The 18,193-nt window shown below is 39.3% G+C and overlaps 1 protein-coding gene across 1 annotated transcript in view; it reads right to left on the bottom strand.

Moving 5' to 3' along the window:
• The window catches only part of LOC134002192 (E3 ubiquitin-protein ligase HECW1), a 70,082-nt gene that overhangs the window by 20,573 nt on the left and 31,316 nt on the right, over positions 1–18,193 (bottom strand). The window contains exons 7-11 of the mRNA XM_062441489.1: positions 16,137–16,279; positions 15,722–15,822; positions 10,576–11,597; positions 8,294–8,891; positions 3,905–4,003 (exon numbers count right to left, since the gene is read on the bottom strand). Of these exons, the coding sequence (XP_062297473.1) occupies positions 3,905–4,003; positions 8,294–8,891; positions 10,576–11,597; positions 15,722–15,822; positions 16,137–16,279 (1,963 nt within the window). The remainder of the gene's footprint in view (positions 1–3,904; positions 4,004–8,293; positions 8,892–10,575; positions 11,598–15,721; positions 15,823–16,136; positions 16,280–18,193) is intronic.

Consider the following 18,193-nt stretch of genomic DNA (forward strand, 5'->3'; position numbering starts at 1 on the left):
TAGTGGTGATATCCTTTTTCTGTCATGAGTCTTACAGTGTTATAAATCAGTGTTCTCTTTTAAGCAAATAAACTACATTCAAGTATTTCCTATCATCTTTTTTCATATATTTTGAGTGTTATCCAGCAATGTTGTTTCAAGACACAAACATTTATTACTAAACAATTCTAAAAACTAACTGACTGTTACTAGAAACAGATTGAAACTACTAGCACAGGCAGAAATAACATAACTGTATTCTACATGACAGGATTAAGATTAGAACATTCTCCAACTAAAGGCATGTAGTTTATAATCAATAATTTATTGAAAGCATTGTTCCCTTAATGATGACTGTAAACTTTGTAATTTGTGTTAACTTATGCCTGGCCTGGATGGTTTGGGGAGATTACATTTGTGTCATATCTACAGAGGGCAGAAACAGGCAGTTTTAAAGACCCTCACTGGAAACCAGTGGTTGTTGTTGTGGCTGACTGATGTGCCTCCATTATGATTCCATTTGGCTCATAAATGGCCGCAGTGTTAATGTGCGAGACAAGGACTGTAACAGCTTTCCTCAGCTCTGACTAACTGCTGTAGGAGGAGGAGGAGGAGGAAGATGAAGAGTGCCCCCTCAGGAAAGAAAAACCCTATGTTGGTTGTCACAACAGCTCTCTGCCCGCGCACACACACACACACACACACACACACACACACACACACACACACACACACACACACACACACACACACACACACACACACACACACACACACACACACACACACACACACAGCCTCTTACTGCCAGTCCTAAGCATATTTTAGGAGTCAGTGTACAGGCTACCTTGGATTGGATTTCTAGCCCTGCTCCATTTAATCAGACTGAAGTTGGTTTGGGTCAGGTTTAAGGTGATGGCGTGGTTTACTAATGACACTCACTTGTTCAGTTAGTGGCTATAGAAATGAGGCAGTGATTGGAGGGGACTTTATTCTCCTCCTCAAACACAAAGATCAGCTGAGGGTCACCAGAACATAAGTGTAATTCTGCACCTGTAAGTGTTATAAGTGGACCCAGTCCATGGTGTGAGAAGATTGAACATGCTGCTTGACACACAGTGCTTGACTAAACAGCATCGTGATCAACCTCAACATAGTGGAAGTCAAGAAGAAATGATGATTAGTAATTTAAAATAACAAATGTGGCATCTCTGATTTGTGCAATAAAGGAAAAAAGGTTGAATTGATGTATCAAATAAAAATGAAATTGATTGAATTGCTTTCATTTTCTAATTATTGGCTTTGATTTAACTGACACTGAACCTGGATTATGGGTAACTCATGACACTGCTGTGCAGAATCATACATTAACACCTCTCACAGCATATCCATGAAATATTCATATTCATCAGTTATGGTGAACTATAAGATAAACAACATTTCTTCTTTTTGACACAGCTGCTATTGTTGTAGTGTTCACTTGTTTTGTCTTTTTTAAACAAAAGCCATCAGATTGTTTCAAGGTCTTGTTATTTTTTAACATCACCCTTGACAACGTAGTATAGAACCCTCATTATCACTGCACACATCCGAAATCACATACTCAATATGTGTACTATATAGTTCAACATACTTTTGTGTGAATAAACGGTAGTATGCATTGTTTCAGACGCACTGAGGTATAATTTTCATGTCACTTCCTGAGAGCTTCCGTGTGTAACCATGGTAACCCGTTCCAACCAGAAAGTCTGAACTAATTAAAAAAAGAAATTCACACATTGAAGCTTTACTGAAGTTACGCCAGAGCTGCTTGGTTGCTGTCTGCCCTTGTGTGTTATGTTACTGTTGTTGTCACTACTGCATTGCATTGTGAGATACTTATCCTGGCGTATTGTCCAGCACTTGCATACTGTAATATTGGAATTGGAATAGTATGCACCACTTACTATTGGTTTCATACCATGGTTTTAGGCATACTAAAAAATATTTTTAGATTACTAAATAGCATGTTAGTATGGACTTTCCAAAGCGGTGACACTCCAAAGACACTCCATATTTGGAAGGTCCTGGCTCCAAAACGAAAAGATCATCAGCAGAAACTCTGGGTTTCAAAAAGCTCCAATGCAAACAAACAGATGATGTAACAGTTTATTACGTCAATTTTACTGCTGCTGACCTTTCTTCATACTTGATATACTGCCCCCACTGTTGAGCTTGAACTTCATTGCATCTTTTTGAAGTGTATCATTAAAGGCACTGCAACAGTGTTTCCATTTATTCCCACTAATTAGACCTGTGCTCATGTTAAAGAACTGTGCTTACATGAAGTAAGCAATAATAATAGTTAATGTTTTTTTTCCATGCAAACACATGTATTACAACTCATTAGGGTTCAGGGTTGAAAATATACATGTGGGTTCACCTTACATGGCTATTAATGTATGAGGATGTATGCACAGTTTACACAGGATATCCATCATGCACATGCCAACACATATCAACACAAAGCCCGACTGATACTGGATTTTATGGACCAATACCAATACTGATATTAGGGGGCAAAAAAATCAAATGTCGATGTATTGGTGGATAATGTATGTGAGAAATATATCTAAACATACATTTTTTTGCAATGATCCCTCAAATGTGGTTATTGAACACTTGTAATGAAGATATGTAATGGATATTGATATATTATGGTTTAACAATCAACTTTATTGTATAAAATGATGTCAGTGCACTGAAACAGTAAACTAGTAATTTAATAATTATAATTAGCTATGAATAAAAAACCCACAGAACTAAACAAAGACTGACCATAGACTAACCAAACTAGACAAACTTGACCAGAACAAAAAAAAAAGACAAAAAACAAAACATACAAATATTAAACTTGAAGTAAGAAAAAAGGATCAAATATAAACAAAATTCTGCCTATATAACTTTTTAAAAAATGTTTTAAAAATATCACATATCGGACAGCATATTCACCAATATATTTGTGATAGGTCAATATCGGCCGATAATATCAGCCGACCGATATATGGGTCAAGTTCTAGCCAACACATTGCTAAAAGGAAACACAAAAACCTTCATTTGTAGGTGTTGATGTGTTTGTTGTCTTGTCTTCAGCTCTTAGAAATAACATAATTACTGCTAATTCCTCATATTTTGTTGCTTTACTACATCGTATGGTATCTGACTGACAATTATGAGGCTGAGGGACAGTGGCTGATTTTTTACTATAAAACTTCCATAAAATGTGACACACTTTGTCTCGTTGAATTAACGGCTGCCTCAAATACTCACATATACAGAGCTTGTTTGTCATTCATGAAGTTGTCGTAGCAATTTTTTGTATAAGATGCATGAGCTGGTTTCAGTCCTCCAGTCTGATTTGACACTATATCAGGACAAACAGACTCTACATTCTGTGTGTTGTCAGGGTGAATGTGACTACGCTGCGGTTCAGGTCTGTGTTCTGTGTTTGCATAAGAAGAACGACAGAAAAAAAGTTTAAGAACCCCCTTTGTTGCAGCACGAATCCAAGCAAGCAGCACAGAGCAGTGTAAAGCTGTACGTGTAAACATAAAGGGGTTATGCATGAAGGGAGGGGGGGGGGATGAAATGATGTCTGCAAACACAGAGGTGGTGGAATATGTTTGACAAGCAAACATACACGGCAACATGCACATGAATGAAACATGCACACGCATACACACATACACACACACACACACACACACACACACACACACACACACACACACACACACACACACACACACACACACACACACACACACACACACACACACACACACACACACACACACACACACACACACACACACACAGGGACTGCCACACTCACAGCAAACCAAGGTGTGACTCCAGAGTAAGACTGGGAGGTGCTGGTTCTTACTTGGAGGTAAGGCTTGGTCAGTGGCTGCAGGAAAATGGTTTAGGTCATGGCTGGGTCGAAGGACTGGAAGATGGCCAACAGGAGGGGAGGAGCCTGGGCCTACAGGACATCAGAGAGACAGTTGGGGGTGAGTTACCATGACGCTGGGGACACTATACCACTGGTGGAATCCCCAGACACTGGCAAGTGGGTGGTAGTGTGTTCTTTATGTAGTGAGGTGGACAGTGGGGTGTGGAGGATGGTAGTGTGATGTAGTGCATCCAATTTTATTACAGGGGAGTTTATGATCTGCATTTATGTTTTTAGCTGTAGCTACAATCTAGAACTGACATTACAACAGTATTCATTAGTCATTTAGGTGACCTGGTCTCAGCAAACAAGCTGTAAACACAGAATTGATATATTATCACCTTAAAATATTCACATGGCTAATGTGTTAGCAAACTGTTGCCTGTTCACACCACATTAGCATTGATTTAGAGCTATGTATGTGTCTGTGTCTACCTGATTAATGTAAGTCCGATGTTAAATCTTTTTAACATTGGATCATATCTGGCTCTTTAGCTGCTAAATGCTCCACTATGTTCACCAGCCGGTCACTAACTGTGTGTGTGTGCTCTTTGCTGCTGGGCAGGTAGTGAACTGTGGGTTCATCAGAGCTATTGAGCAGAAAACATCTGCCTGCTGCTGCTGCTGCTGCTGGAAATGAGGTTAACGAGAGCATCGAGACCAAACGGAGCAGCTGAAAGACACTAAAATGCTCTGTAGAGCTGCAGAGTGAGTGATAATTCAATTGCATTTCATTTATTTCTTTGCAGGAAAAACAGCAGAGCAATGTAAAACATGACCAGCTGTTAACCTGACACAGTTTGGAAACTCTTTTCTAGAAGAACATATAAAACAAGACAGGCAGAAAATAAAACTTAACAAATTACACCAACATATTATTCATATGTGTGTGTGTGTATATATAACATGTAAAACTATGCCTATTTTTTAAGAGTGAATTCTCAATAAAACTATACAGCATTTAGCCAAAAAAAAGGGAAGTTGAACCATTAGTATTATCATTTTGTTTCAGAAGAAGGAAATATCTAAATATTTAAATTATAAGAAGGGAAAATCTCTAATGTGATGAGACTTCATTCCAAATGTTAGTGTATGTACAGAAAAATGATCTTACAAATGAATACCTATAAGTACTGTAGGATTATGAAAATGTAATGATTTAGTAACACTACACACTATAATTATGTGTCCAAGGAGAAAGTTCTCTATGGATTCATTCCACATTTGACCCTTCGTTAATATATTAGATATTAATTAAAGCAGCTTTAACAAACATTTAAATTGAACATAAGCCAGGGTTTTATCAGAAATGAATAAAATCAGCATAATGTCTTGTGACAGGGTTGGAAATGTAAATGAATCCACTGTATTTGTGTCATCACTAATATCAGAATCAATCAGTCTACATATGACAATATACTCAACTGGCTCTATAAGCTCTACTCTTAATAGGCCCTGGCAGTTTGTATAGAGTTAGTCTCTGATGGAGTTTCCATGTGCTATTAAAGTGCAATTTGTGTCAGAGCGTGTGTCCCAGATGGAGGAGAATGTGTGTGAGAATGTGTGTCAATGCAAAGTGGAACTGGAAGTATAAACACGCAACATGCTTATAGATGAGAATGTGGTCAGATCAGCTGCACTCAGCCTGGTGGAATGTAATCCATACGATGCTGTAACATTAATGAGGAGGCTTTCTCTCTCAGGAACATTACCGCCATCATCATCAAGGCGGCTGAAAAAAGTCTTTAACGTGAGATTCATCATTGCAAATAGCAGAAACATCAGTGTCATCACAGCATGGAGTCAAGTCACAATGCATAGAAACAACATCAGTGTGAGTAATGCTGTCAGTCCTTGCTACAGTATCAACCTTTTAAAAAAAAAAACCCAGTATGCACATGTGCCTCAAATCAGCTGAGATATACTCCAACCTGAACCTCATCATGTTCATTTCTGACTTGATAATGACTGCAAATGTTTACTGACTCCAGCATAAAGCTTTAAATCCCTCCTGTCCAAGCTCACACCCACAAGGCCAACACACACTTCCACCAACAGTTTACTCCTAAAATAACACTGACTCTGCACTTAGCACAGCATTACTCACTCACTTCCTCCTTTTTTATTCTGCTCGCTTGCTGCTCTTCTACCATGTTTACATCCTGCCAGAGGAGGCAGAAGAGCAAAAGAAACGTCTCCTCCGAACAGTTTCACGGGCAACAACACATTTGCGTGACGGCAGCTACAGCGGTTATTTGAATCAGTGCGAATGCAGGATGACATTTTTAACTCAATCAGCTCTTGAAGATAATAAAGAACAGGCTCAAGTTTGACATGCTAAATCTATTTAAAGTGTTTCTCATAAATAAGCATTGAATCACATCCATAATATCAGAGCATTAACAGCAGAGACTGAACCAGATATGATATTTTAAATAAAACCCAGAAGCCAAACTTGGCTCTTCAATGTGTGGACATAGTGGGAGTAAGCATGAAATTCTATTCTCAAAATTTAAGAAATAATAAATAAAACATTGATGCGGTGCATGTGGCAGTGTGTGGATGAGGACAGGAAGGGAAAAAAAGAGACAAGTGTTTTGAAAATGAACAAACCTGGCAGGGAAACTGGCTGAGCGCCGATTGCATTTCAGAGGAGGGAATTTCATTTTGTTTCTGCAACACTGACGGTGTGTGAATGTGACCTACTTTTCTATCACAGTGTAAAACAGTCATTATGTAAAATGTACAAATACAGTGTGTAAAATATGATGATGTATCCAGTAAAACAAGGCCAGTCAAACACACTCATTGCACTGCAGGTTATATACAGAAGCTGAAACTGATAAAACCTTACTGCTATTCCATTATTAACTTGGTGTTTAAATTGAATCAACTTAAAATGATTCAATATACATGTCTTTAACTTCATCTTTCACACAGAACACAGAACATCGCAGGCTTCATCTACAGCATATGTTTAATATGAATGGCTTTTTCAGGCATTAGTCTCATTCATGTGAACATGGGGGATCCTCACTACAGTACTAAAGTTTCTGATCAATATCATCAGATTATTTATCATATGTGAAAATGTGACATCCCTCAGACTCTGTAAATTAACAGGATGTTAGGATGTGACTAATAAAAGTAGATGGCAGAGTTTCCAAAAAAAGTTCAATTAAAGTGAGGGTGGATATGCATTTACATTAATGTTTAAGTATAATGTACATTTCCACAGCACTAATTCTACCAATATATAACCAGCCATGCAATACTAACCAGTGTTCTACTTCTTCTTTTCTTTTCTAACATTAAAAGCTAACTAGGAAAGACATAATAATAGCCCTCACACACGTGTACAAGTAGTGTTGAGGTAACACTTCACCTGTTCAGCATTTATAAGCAGTATATACACATTTAATAAATGGTTTATAATGTACAGTACCAGTCAAAAGTCTGGAGTAGCACCTGTGAGTAGATGCTGCTGTATAAAAATGCAATAATATACAATATGTTTTCATAGGAAAAGCTGTATTGGATGAAAAATATGGCACATTAATAAATGTGTTTATAACTATATTATAGTGTGTTATTACCTGTCTATATAATTATAGGGGATTTAAAGTAAAGTATTATCAGTGTTGAATTTCACTGGAACTTTACAATGCATGTTTTTTTAAGAGGATACGTACTGTATATATGGAAGGAGTGGAATTTACCTTTATCCATGGAATATAAGAAACTTAAAATGAAGGATTTTCTCTTGAGTTAAATAAATACGCCCCTATTTCAGAGTTTACGGTAATTCTACTTGCATACATGCTGTTTGTGTTTTGCTGGATCGTCATGCTGTAAGGAGTTGAATCATGAATGGATACTTCAAATTAAGGGAGACTTATGGACTGATGATGACACACACACACACACACACACACACACACACACACACACACACACACACACACACACACACACACACACACATTATCACTCATTCCATCTGACTCTCTTAACTGTGCCTTCTCTCTTTACTTTGTGTTCATATTCAGTCACAGTTTCGTTCTCCTTCCTCTCCCTGCAGCTGTCCCTCACAGCCTCACAGCAGACTTTGACACTTATTCATGAGCTGCACATGAAAAACTGACGCCACATTCATGTAACAAAGTGACTGTCAGAAACACTGAGAAGCAGATGTGAAGACTGAGAAACTAAAAATCTATTCTGTTCACTTCTATTCTATTAAACTGGGATCTCCTTTAAAACCACTGCAGTGAGTTTAAATGAAGAAAGGACCAATAGGAAAGCGGTATTTCATCTCACCAGTGCTGTTCCTGTCACTGGGCCCTGCCACAGCTGGCTCCCCATGCTCTCCTCTCCTGGCCTCCTTCCACCTCCCCGCCCTCCTCTCTCCTCCTGACCCGCCCCCCTCCTGGCCTTCGGGGCTCTGGCCGGGGTCAGGTAAGGACTCGAAGGCGCTCTCCTCGTCTTCGTCTTCATCCTGCGAGGAGAACACGGTGCTGCCGGAGAGCCGGTTGCTGTCCACGGACGAGAGGCGGGTGTGGCTGCAGAAGCGACCCCTCCCCTCGTAGCCTGAGTTGCTGTAGCAGGACGTACTGTAACAGGAGGTGCTGTAGCAGGAGGTGCTGTAGCAGGAGGTGTCGCAGAACTCACACTCGTTTTCGCCGTGCGGCCTGTGGCTGCTCCCTCCGACTCTAGTTCCTCCTCCTCCTCCTCCGTTACTGGAATCCCCCTCCTCGCCCTCCAGGCAGGAGGGGGAGAACCTCCTGACTGCTGGATGTCCTCCACCTCCTCCTCCTCCTCCCTCACCTTCCAGTAGCTGGTTCAGCTCAGAGAGGCGTTCGATGGAGAGGCTGCGAGGAAGAGAGCGACGACAGCAAGGACCCGGACACTCTGGGACCTGCAGAGAAAACACAAAGATTTAAAGGAGCAGTACGTAAAGTTTCTCATATGAGACATTTTTGGTTTTTATCAAACTTTACTGGAGAAGAACATTCCAAATTTGGGAACGACACAGTGTGATAGGCTGAGATACCAAAATTCCAATCAATAATAGGCCTAAAATGTGGGGTTTCTAAAGGCTACTTTACTTTAAAATAAATCTAATGTATATCAAATATTGTTACTGTCACATCCACAGGTTCTCATTTGTCATGTTGATTTGAACTAAGTACATTTACTCAAATAATGTACTAAAGTATAATTGTGAGGTACTTGTACTTTACTGTAGTATTTCCATGTGATGCTACTTTCTACATCTCAGAGGGAAATATTGTACTTTCTACTCCACTACATTTATTTAACAGCTTTAGTTACTTTTCAGATGAAGATTTGACACAATGGATAATATAACAAGCTTTATAAATACAACACATTGTTAAAGATGAAACCAAAAAGCAGTGTGTAGTCAGGCTCACATTTCAGATGTCTATGAGTTGTTAACAGCTCCACCAAATACTGATTTTTCCCTCTAAACTTCTCACATGCTTTCATTTCAATAAATGTTCAAATGATCCAATATTTCAGCAAATATCAAAGATTCAAAAACTGAAAACATAACTAAGTATCACAACTTAGTTTTTTCTTCTTTCCTCTCCCATTAATCATCTCACCACCCCTCACATTTATCTGCTGACCCTTTGGAGGGGCCCCACCCCTAGGTTGGGAACCACTGGACTAAACTAGCTAACTGTATATAAAGTAGTGTAAACTAGCTCCACCTCCAGCAGCTACAACAGTAACATGCTGCTCTAACACTGATGCTTCACTATTAATAATCTAATGATGTCATATATAATAATATATCAGTCAGAGGACCAAACCACTACTTTACTGTAATACTGCATACTACATCACTCATAATACTGCAGTACTTTTACTGTAATACTGCATACTACATCACTCATAATACTGCACTACTTTTACTGTAATACTGCATACTACATCACTCATAATACTGCAGTACTTTTACTGTAATACTGCATACTACATCACTCATAATACTGCAGTACTTTTACTGTAATACTGCATACTACATCGCTCATAATACTGCAGTACTTTTACTGTAATACTGCATACTACATCACTCATAATACTGCAGTACTTTTACTGTAATACTGCATACTACATCACTCATAATACTGCAGTACTTTTACTGTAATACTGCATACTACATCACTCATAATACTGCAGTACTTTTACTGTAATACTGCATACTACATCGCTCATAATACTGCAGTACTTTTACTGTAATACTGCATACTACATCACTCATAATACTGCACTACTTTAACTGTAATACTGCATACTACATCACTCATAATACTGCAGTACTTTTACTGTAATACTGCATACTACATCACTCATAATACTGCACTACTTTTACTGTAATACTGCATACTACATCACTCATAATACTGCACTACTTTTACTGTGGGACGACTTTTACTTGTAATTAAGTATTTTTAAATCATTGGTAGTTGATGTTGATACATTCTATTGTGAAAATGTGATTCAAATGATGGTGTCAGTTACAGGCATTAATGTAGTTTTGGATATTTCATGTGTATTTATTTACTTCCTACCTGAGTGGGAGACTGGGTTGTATCCTCCTCGTCCTCCTCCTCCTGCCCCTCCTCCTCTCCGTCCTTGGAGGTTTTAAGCGTTGGTGATGTGGAGGTGTTATCTTGAGTTGTACTCGTATTCTCTCCCTCCCCAGGCTCCTCCTCCTGGCTGGGAGCTCGCTGCTGGGCCGAGGGGAGGCTGTGGAGGAGGTGGTGAATCCGGATGTAATGGGATCTCGGCGTTTCCGGCTCGCCGCAGGCCGACGCGATCACCGTCTCAAGCTCTGACACGGGCAGGGAGCAGGGGCGGTTCTTACGCCGCGAGGGGCCGTGGGAGCTGTAGTTCGTGAACAGGGATTGGCAGGTACACGGGGCGGAGTTTCCTCCGTCTGTCACTTCCTGCGGGGCCCCTCCTGCTGGTTCTACAGGGGCCTCCTGGGAGGTGGTGCCTCCCTCTGCCGGAGCCTCAGCAGCAGGAGCCTCATCATTCGTAGTCTCTGCTGTGGGATTGTCAGAGTCTGGCTTTGGCTCACTTTCCTCCCCATCCTCCTTTTCTTCTCCTCCTGCCTCCCCCTCTACACACGATGCACCCTCTTCTCTCTGCTCCACCTGCTCTTCCTCCACCTGCTGCCTCTCCTCCCCTCCTCCCTCTTCTACCCCAGCTCCAGTGCTCTCCTCCTGCTGTTCAGCTGCACCCTCATCCTCCTCCTCCTGCTGCTGCTCCACCTGGGGCTCAGCAGACAGGGGCTCCTCCCTCACTGTGCTGTCCTCCTCCAGGGTAGCTTGCTCCACCTCTGTTGCCGCCTCAGCCTCCTCCGCCTCAGCGGGTCGGACCTCCTCCTCGTCGTGGGTGGAGGTTTCGGCCGCTGGAGCTGGCGGCGCGGAGGTGTCGGGGTCGGGAGGAGCATCAAGAGGGAGGTCAGGCATGTCAGGTCCAACACTCACAGTGTCATCATCAGGAGCGTCGGCAGCATGGTCCACGTCTGCTGCGTTCTCTGCTTCAGGACAGGCTGCTTCTATGACCAGTGACATCTCCTCATCATCTGAGGAAACAACAATATTCGTAATGAAGGACAACTCTACTGAAAGTTTATTTTATTCTATTTTATTAACTGATAGTTTTCCACCTTTTATTTCTGTTTTTACTTCATCACATTTCCTCTTAGTTGTTTTACTATTTTATTTTATTTTAATATATTTTCCTTTTTTTTTTACCCCTCCTCACATTTCTGCTTTTACCCACTTTATTTTATAGTGACTTTATTTTATTTCATTAATCTTTTATTACCTTTTATTTTATTTGAATATTATTATTTTTTTACATTTTAATCCTACTTCTGGTGTTTTCTCATTGCAGACTCATGAGAGTTATGATAACTTTTCCTCACTTCCTGTTTTTATTTTATGAGTCTTTCCTGTTGTTTGTTTTTCTTATGTAAAGCTCTTTGTGTTACATTACCATGTATGAAAAGTGTTATACAAATTAGAGACCGACCCATATACCGGTCAGGTGATATCATCAGCTGATAACCTATCACAGATATGTTGGTATCTGTGATAGGTTGTCTAATATGTGCCAAGTTATACAGGCAGTATGTTATGTATATTTGATCCTTTTTCTTAATTCAAGTTTAATATGTTTGTTTGTTTTTTTTGTTCCATGTGTTTTTTTAAATGTATTAAATTCCCAGAGAAGTTTATTGTTTCAGAGCACTAATGTCATTTTATACAATAAAGTTTATTGTAAAACTGTAAAATATCATACCTTCATTACCTTTGAGGGATCATTACAAAAAATGGTATAATCTTTATATTATGTATATATAAGATTATCGGCCAATATATCAATATCTGAGTTTTTTTACTTCCTAATATTGGTATCACCATTGGCCCCAAAAATCCAGTATTGGTCAGGCTCTAATAAAAATAAAGTTTGATGAAAAAAGAAAAGCATACATTTTAAGATCAAATGGCCTCATGGTAGAATCATTTGTATAAACATATTAATTCATCAGTAGCTGAACATGCAGTTTGAGACAATTTGTTACATTCATCTATTTTCCTGAAGGCCAATCCACACAGAAAGTGTTTTTGATGATATGTCTCACAGAACACGTGCTTCTGTTTTATTAAATGCATTAATCCACACATTCTCTGAGAGACATGTGTCACCCCCTGCACTTTCTGCATGCTCCAATTCTATTTTCTTCCTCCTCTGGGGTGTTTAGTGAAGTGTAAGCTGTTTAAATCCCACAAATCTCCTCCTGTTTATATGTTGTGAAAGTATTAACAGTATCTGTATCGATTGTTCAAGTCCGCCTGTAGCTCGCCTGTTTCACTACGGCAGTTCCTCTGTACCTGCTGGGGAAATAAAATCAATAAATCAATGAATACAAACAAGTGTGTGGAAAGTGAGTGAAAACTGGGGAAAACCTTGTAAGTGGACGTGGACCTTGAGTGAAGATTTATCAGTCAAACTATTGACTTCATGCTTGATAACAGACTTTCATGCTCAAATAAAAGCCTTTTGTTTGAAACGGCATCAACCTGAATGAGCAGCAGAAGATACAGAGTTCATTAAATATGTGTCTGATACATTCAAATCATCTACTTCCTCAAAACACTTCAAGTCCTTTGACCCACACGATCAGTTTGAACTGCTGTCCAACATGCAGACATTACAGGACAATAAAGACACGGACAAAAAGGTTAAAAAAAACATTTCTTATGCAAAAGCCATAACTGTTCTATATGCCCCAAAAACCTGATTTTGTAGAATTTGTTGACTTTTTTTGTGCAATATTAAGGGAAACTGCAATAATGATGGCAGCATGTGGAATGTCTTGTGTGTGTATATTATGTGTTTCACCTTACTTTTAGTTTTTATTTTTTTTTATAGTTATACTATCTTTTATAAGCACTTTCTTTTAACTTATGGCACCAATAAGGATAGCTTTCAATGTCATTGTACATGTAAATGACAATAAAGACTATTCTATTCTATTCTATTCTATTCTATTTCATTCACTATCAAGTTAATAAGCTTCAAATATTAATGTTATTTAATTGATGTGAAGCGATTAGCTGTTTACAGTTTAAGCAGCCAAATACAGAAACACATAACAGCTTCGTTAGTTAAGTTACTTACAGAATTAACACTAATAAGCAACAGTTATCTCCAGAAGGTAATATTTGGTATTTTAAGCAGATATAATGATGGACTTTGCTCTGTGTTAATAGAAAAAAAACAATGAGGACAGATACAACATTTGATAAAAGCTTTTTGATTAGCTTCACAATTAATTGAAATTGAAAAAAGGAACCAACTACCTGAATCCAGCCCAACTCTTATCCTCTTTAGAGAGTAGATTTAATATGACACAGATCAACAGAAAAATAGCCTTCAGTATCAAAGTGAAATCAGATCTATATATAAATATTTATGTTTATAAAATAGAAAACACCTCTCCATGTCAGTATTCAGTAGATGCACCTCTGCCAGCAGTTATAGCATTAAGTGTGTAAATAAGACTATAATCAGCTTTGCACATCTAGACAATTTTCCTCATTCTTCTTCATAAAACTGCTCCACCTGTCAGGTTACATGGAGATCGTGAGCAAATTCTAGACTCTGACTGAGCCACTTCAGGACATTAGTATTATTGTTTTGAAGCCATGGCGTTAAGCTTGGCCTAATCACTGTCTTACTGGAAAACAAATGTCCCAAGTTGTTTCTCTCAGACTGTATCAGGTTCATTTTTTCCCCTCACAAACCCTCCAGAGCTGCAGAGAAGCTTCCCCCCCCCACAGCATGAAGCTGCCACCGCCGTGCTTCATGTTGTGTACGCTATGTTTATGATTATGTGCAATGTAACATGGTGTCTAGTCACTCTCCCATAAAACTACAAAGTGATGAAGCAATTATTGTTGCATCAATAATCCTGCACTCCGGGGGGGGGATTTTCAGCGTCTTTCGAAAATGAAAAACACGAGTCAGGGAATGGATACGAGACAATCACATTGTCAAGGAGCTGCTTTGAGCGTTCCTTCATCTTCACGGTGGAGGTTTTGCTCTTGTATTTCTCATCAAAAGTTGGACATTCCAGATACAGTTATATTTAACCAGATGCAGGTTGTCATGGACATTTACAGACGATTTCACAGAGGGGGAGTTGTGTTTCTGAGTTTTATTACAGTAACCAGTTCATATTTGCAAATGGGGATCCCCCAAAGACAATCATCCCATATTCATCACCCGAACACATATTTTTAATTAATTCACCGTATCTCTAGGGAGGTTCCTTTCAGTTCCTGCTGAGAATTAACAGGTGAAGGCTGAATCCTTATCTGAACTTTCCCTCTCTGCCTGTGTATAATGACAAGTGTAAGTTACAGTGACTGAGTCCCAAAGCTCAGCTCAGTGATGATAACTGTATGGAACATTTTCTCACGGGAAGCAGAGACCACATAGTCTTACAATGTACTTTTGGTTGTAAGGCAGTGTAACGTAACCTTAAGATAATAACATAAGGGTTTAACTTTCCATTACACAGGTGTTTTTTATACTATATTCTATTGAACCTTCTGTCCTCACACAGGTGATTTTTCTATCAAACCCTCCTGTTGTCCTGAGGTCAATTTTGACCCAGGAGGACAACAGGCATTAACTCACAAATGAGGTATAATTTCATTTAAATGAGGCCTATTGACCACCATTTCCAAAAATCTGTGTATAACATGTGGTAATAAGTGAAAATGAAGTTAGCTAATAAGGTCTAACACAGAATTGGGTGATAATTTATACCGTATGCTTTGAACAGTCAAACCAGACAGGAAAACAACAAGAGGGTTAAATAATAAAGTGTCTTCTTAAACTTACTGGGTTCACCAGTGATGATTTAGGTCCTATTCATGGGTTGGATACTTTACATTTGTTTTCACTTTGATATTTAAAGGCGCCATATAGGCACTGTACTAATACCAAATGAAATATATATTTTGGACATATTTCCATCCCCAGAGCTTCAAAGCAGTTTTTCCCTGCTGAGAGAGATTACTTTAAAGTAAGATTTTACAGCCTGTAAATATCAGCAGATTTCTTTAAGGCCAAATACAGGATTGAGAGAATATGTGTCCAGGCTGCTAGAAGGAGAGATGTGTTAAATACCTGGGTGAATAGAGGAGGCCAGCTCAAAGCGGAACTGCAGCTGCCCGCAGACGTGATCTGTAGGCAACCTACGACCCAGAGTGTAACTCACAACCCGATCCCTGCGGGGAAGAACAAGACAGTGACAGACAGAGTCAAATAGAAGTTATTGCAATGTTTATTTTGACCAGCATGAACAGGATATGTACAGCTAGCTAATGAAATCATACGCTTGAGATTCAAACAACCACCCACATCGTTTATCTTATCGACTGCCAGTGTGGGATTGTGTATGTGGGAAATGCTTCCACACCTCTACAGACCTGAATCATCCAGCACTAGAGTAATATTTGGACTGATGACGAACACGGTCCCACTGCACTCAACTTCAAACAACCCAAATATCGCATGAGTGTGTATAGTGTGTGTGTTTTACCCAATGGCGTGTTTTTCCAACAGCCTCTGGACGGGGACCGAGAGCTTCCCCAGGAAGCGCTTGATGATCGGCCGACTCTTGGCAAACTTATCCTTCACCTCGATCTCCAGCACATCAGTGGGCAGAGACACAAAGTTAAACCTCTGGAGAAACAGAGAAACACAGATAAGGTCAGTCAGTGTCATTGGATTGGGATGATGTTTGATATTTGCGTGTGCTACAGTTAGATCACATCTGTTTGCCAGTATATTGGGCCCAAATAGCTTTCAACAGCAGACTAGGAGGACATTAAATACTAAATAGTTTGGGGCAACCCTATTTTGTAGTGATCAAAATGTAGCTCGACAAGAATACATTTAGATTTACAACCAAGACACAGAAGAGTTTGTACTGACTGTGACAGGAAAATGTTCAGTCAACGTTTGACAATATAATCTTAGCTTAATGTATAGGTTGGTTAAATATTGGACAGGACTAAGAGTCTATAGAAAAGCTAACAGCTCTGTGAGGGTGCTTTGATTTAAATGCTAATGTCAGCATGAAATGTTCACCGCTATGATCTTAATGTAGAGCGCTAGCATGCTAAGATTGACTAATTAGCATGGAACGCAAAGTACACAGGAGGTCGATGAGCGTATCGTTAGTTTTGCGGGTATTTAGTCGGAAGTAGCACTTAAAATTATGGACAAGAAGCCCCACAGATATCACCACTGCACATTATTCGTAGTATAATCTATATCTCAGACTCAGACTTTTAAAATCCTACATGGTCTTGCCCAGGACAATGCCAGAGCCACATGGTCCACGTTTAGAAGGGACTGTGTTGTTACTTTTAAGGAGCACGTTTGGATGCTCAGCCTTTTCTGTCCGAGCATCACACTACTAGAGCACCTTCCCCTTAGGTAGTAGGACCTGTACAACCCTTTATCTGTTTAAAAAAAACCTGTAAAACATTGGCTCAAACAACACCAGAGCTGTACCTATAACTACATCTACAGCTTCTGTGTACATCACATTCAGATTATAGATGAGTTGATAGAAACACATTTTGCTGTATTTTGCACATACAATCACTGTAGCAACATGATTTGATGAGACACTAATAAAACAAAACTGCTAATAAACAGGATATTACTACAACTTTCACACTGTTGATGAACCATCAATGATTGGTGAGGTTTATCCAACCTTCCAAGTCGGAAATCTGAATCCAGGGGTTCATTTCAGTTGAAATTTCCAACTGGGAACTCCGGAAATTCCGACTTCCGAGTACAAATGGAACACATCATTAGCTCCCCCAAGAGTGCTTGGCTCCTAACTAGTATTGATGTAATGAATCATGATCATACCTTAAACTCAGATTTAAGGTTAGGACGGGGGGTGTTGTGTCTTGTAGCCCATCTTAGTGTTGTTGTTGGGTCAAAGTCTAAACCACCTCTACGTCTTTCCTACAATGTGTCTGTGGACTTTTAATATCCTAAAAAAGTAATTTAAAAAGCTAACACCAAGGGACGTATTTTGTTAGAGCAGGGTTAGCTTAGGGCTAGTATAAATATGCATGTCATTTCATGGTAAATCTGCCTATTAAATTTACTCATGAAGAATCCAAAATAGAAAGTATTCACCATGGGGGGTGAATGAATGTGCTCAGTCAGTCTCAAGGCAATCTACTCATGGGATTATCAGATTGAACATTATGCAGCTTTGCACACAGTAATGCCACTAAACACAAAACCCTGCAGTAAATTCCATCTTTGTGCAATTTCTAATGTTCTGTTTTTGTTGATAGTGTTTCATGAAGAATAAGCATGTTCATCTCTTTTTAAATCTGTTTGGGTTTTGCTCCATCTACTAATACTCAGCTGCCAACATGTGGTCTCCTTTACTGAAGCTACAGTGTTATGATGGATTAAGATATCTTTCCAGAGCTTATATTAGGGTTTATTCTTCTTTCTCCAAGTCAATTAGAGATGTGTGTAGTTTTAGTTTTGATGAAATAAGTAATCTCCCACTCAAACTCATCACCCCCCCCCCCATTCCACCACCCCATCTCTCTC

Source organism: Scomber scombrus, chromosome 20 (assembly GCF_963691925.1).
Source record: "Scomber scombrus chromosome 20, fScoSco1.1, whole genome shotgun sequence".
Lineage (NCBI taxonomy): Eukaryota > Metazoa > Chordata > Actinopteri > Scombriformes > Scombridae > Scomber > Scomber scombrus.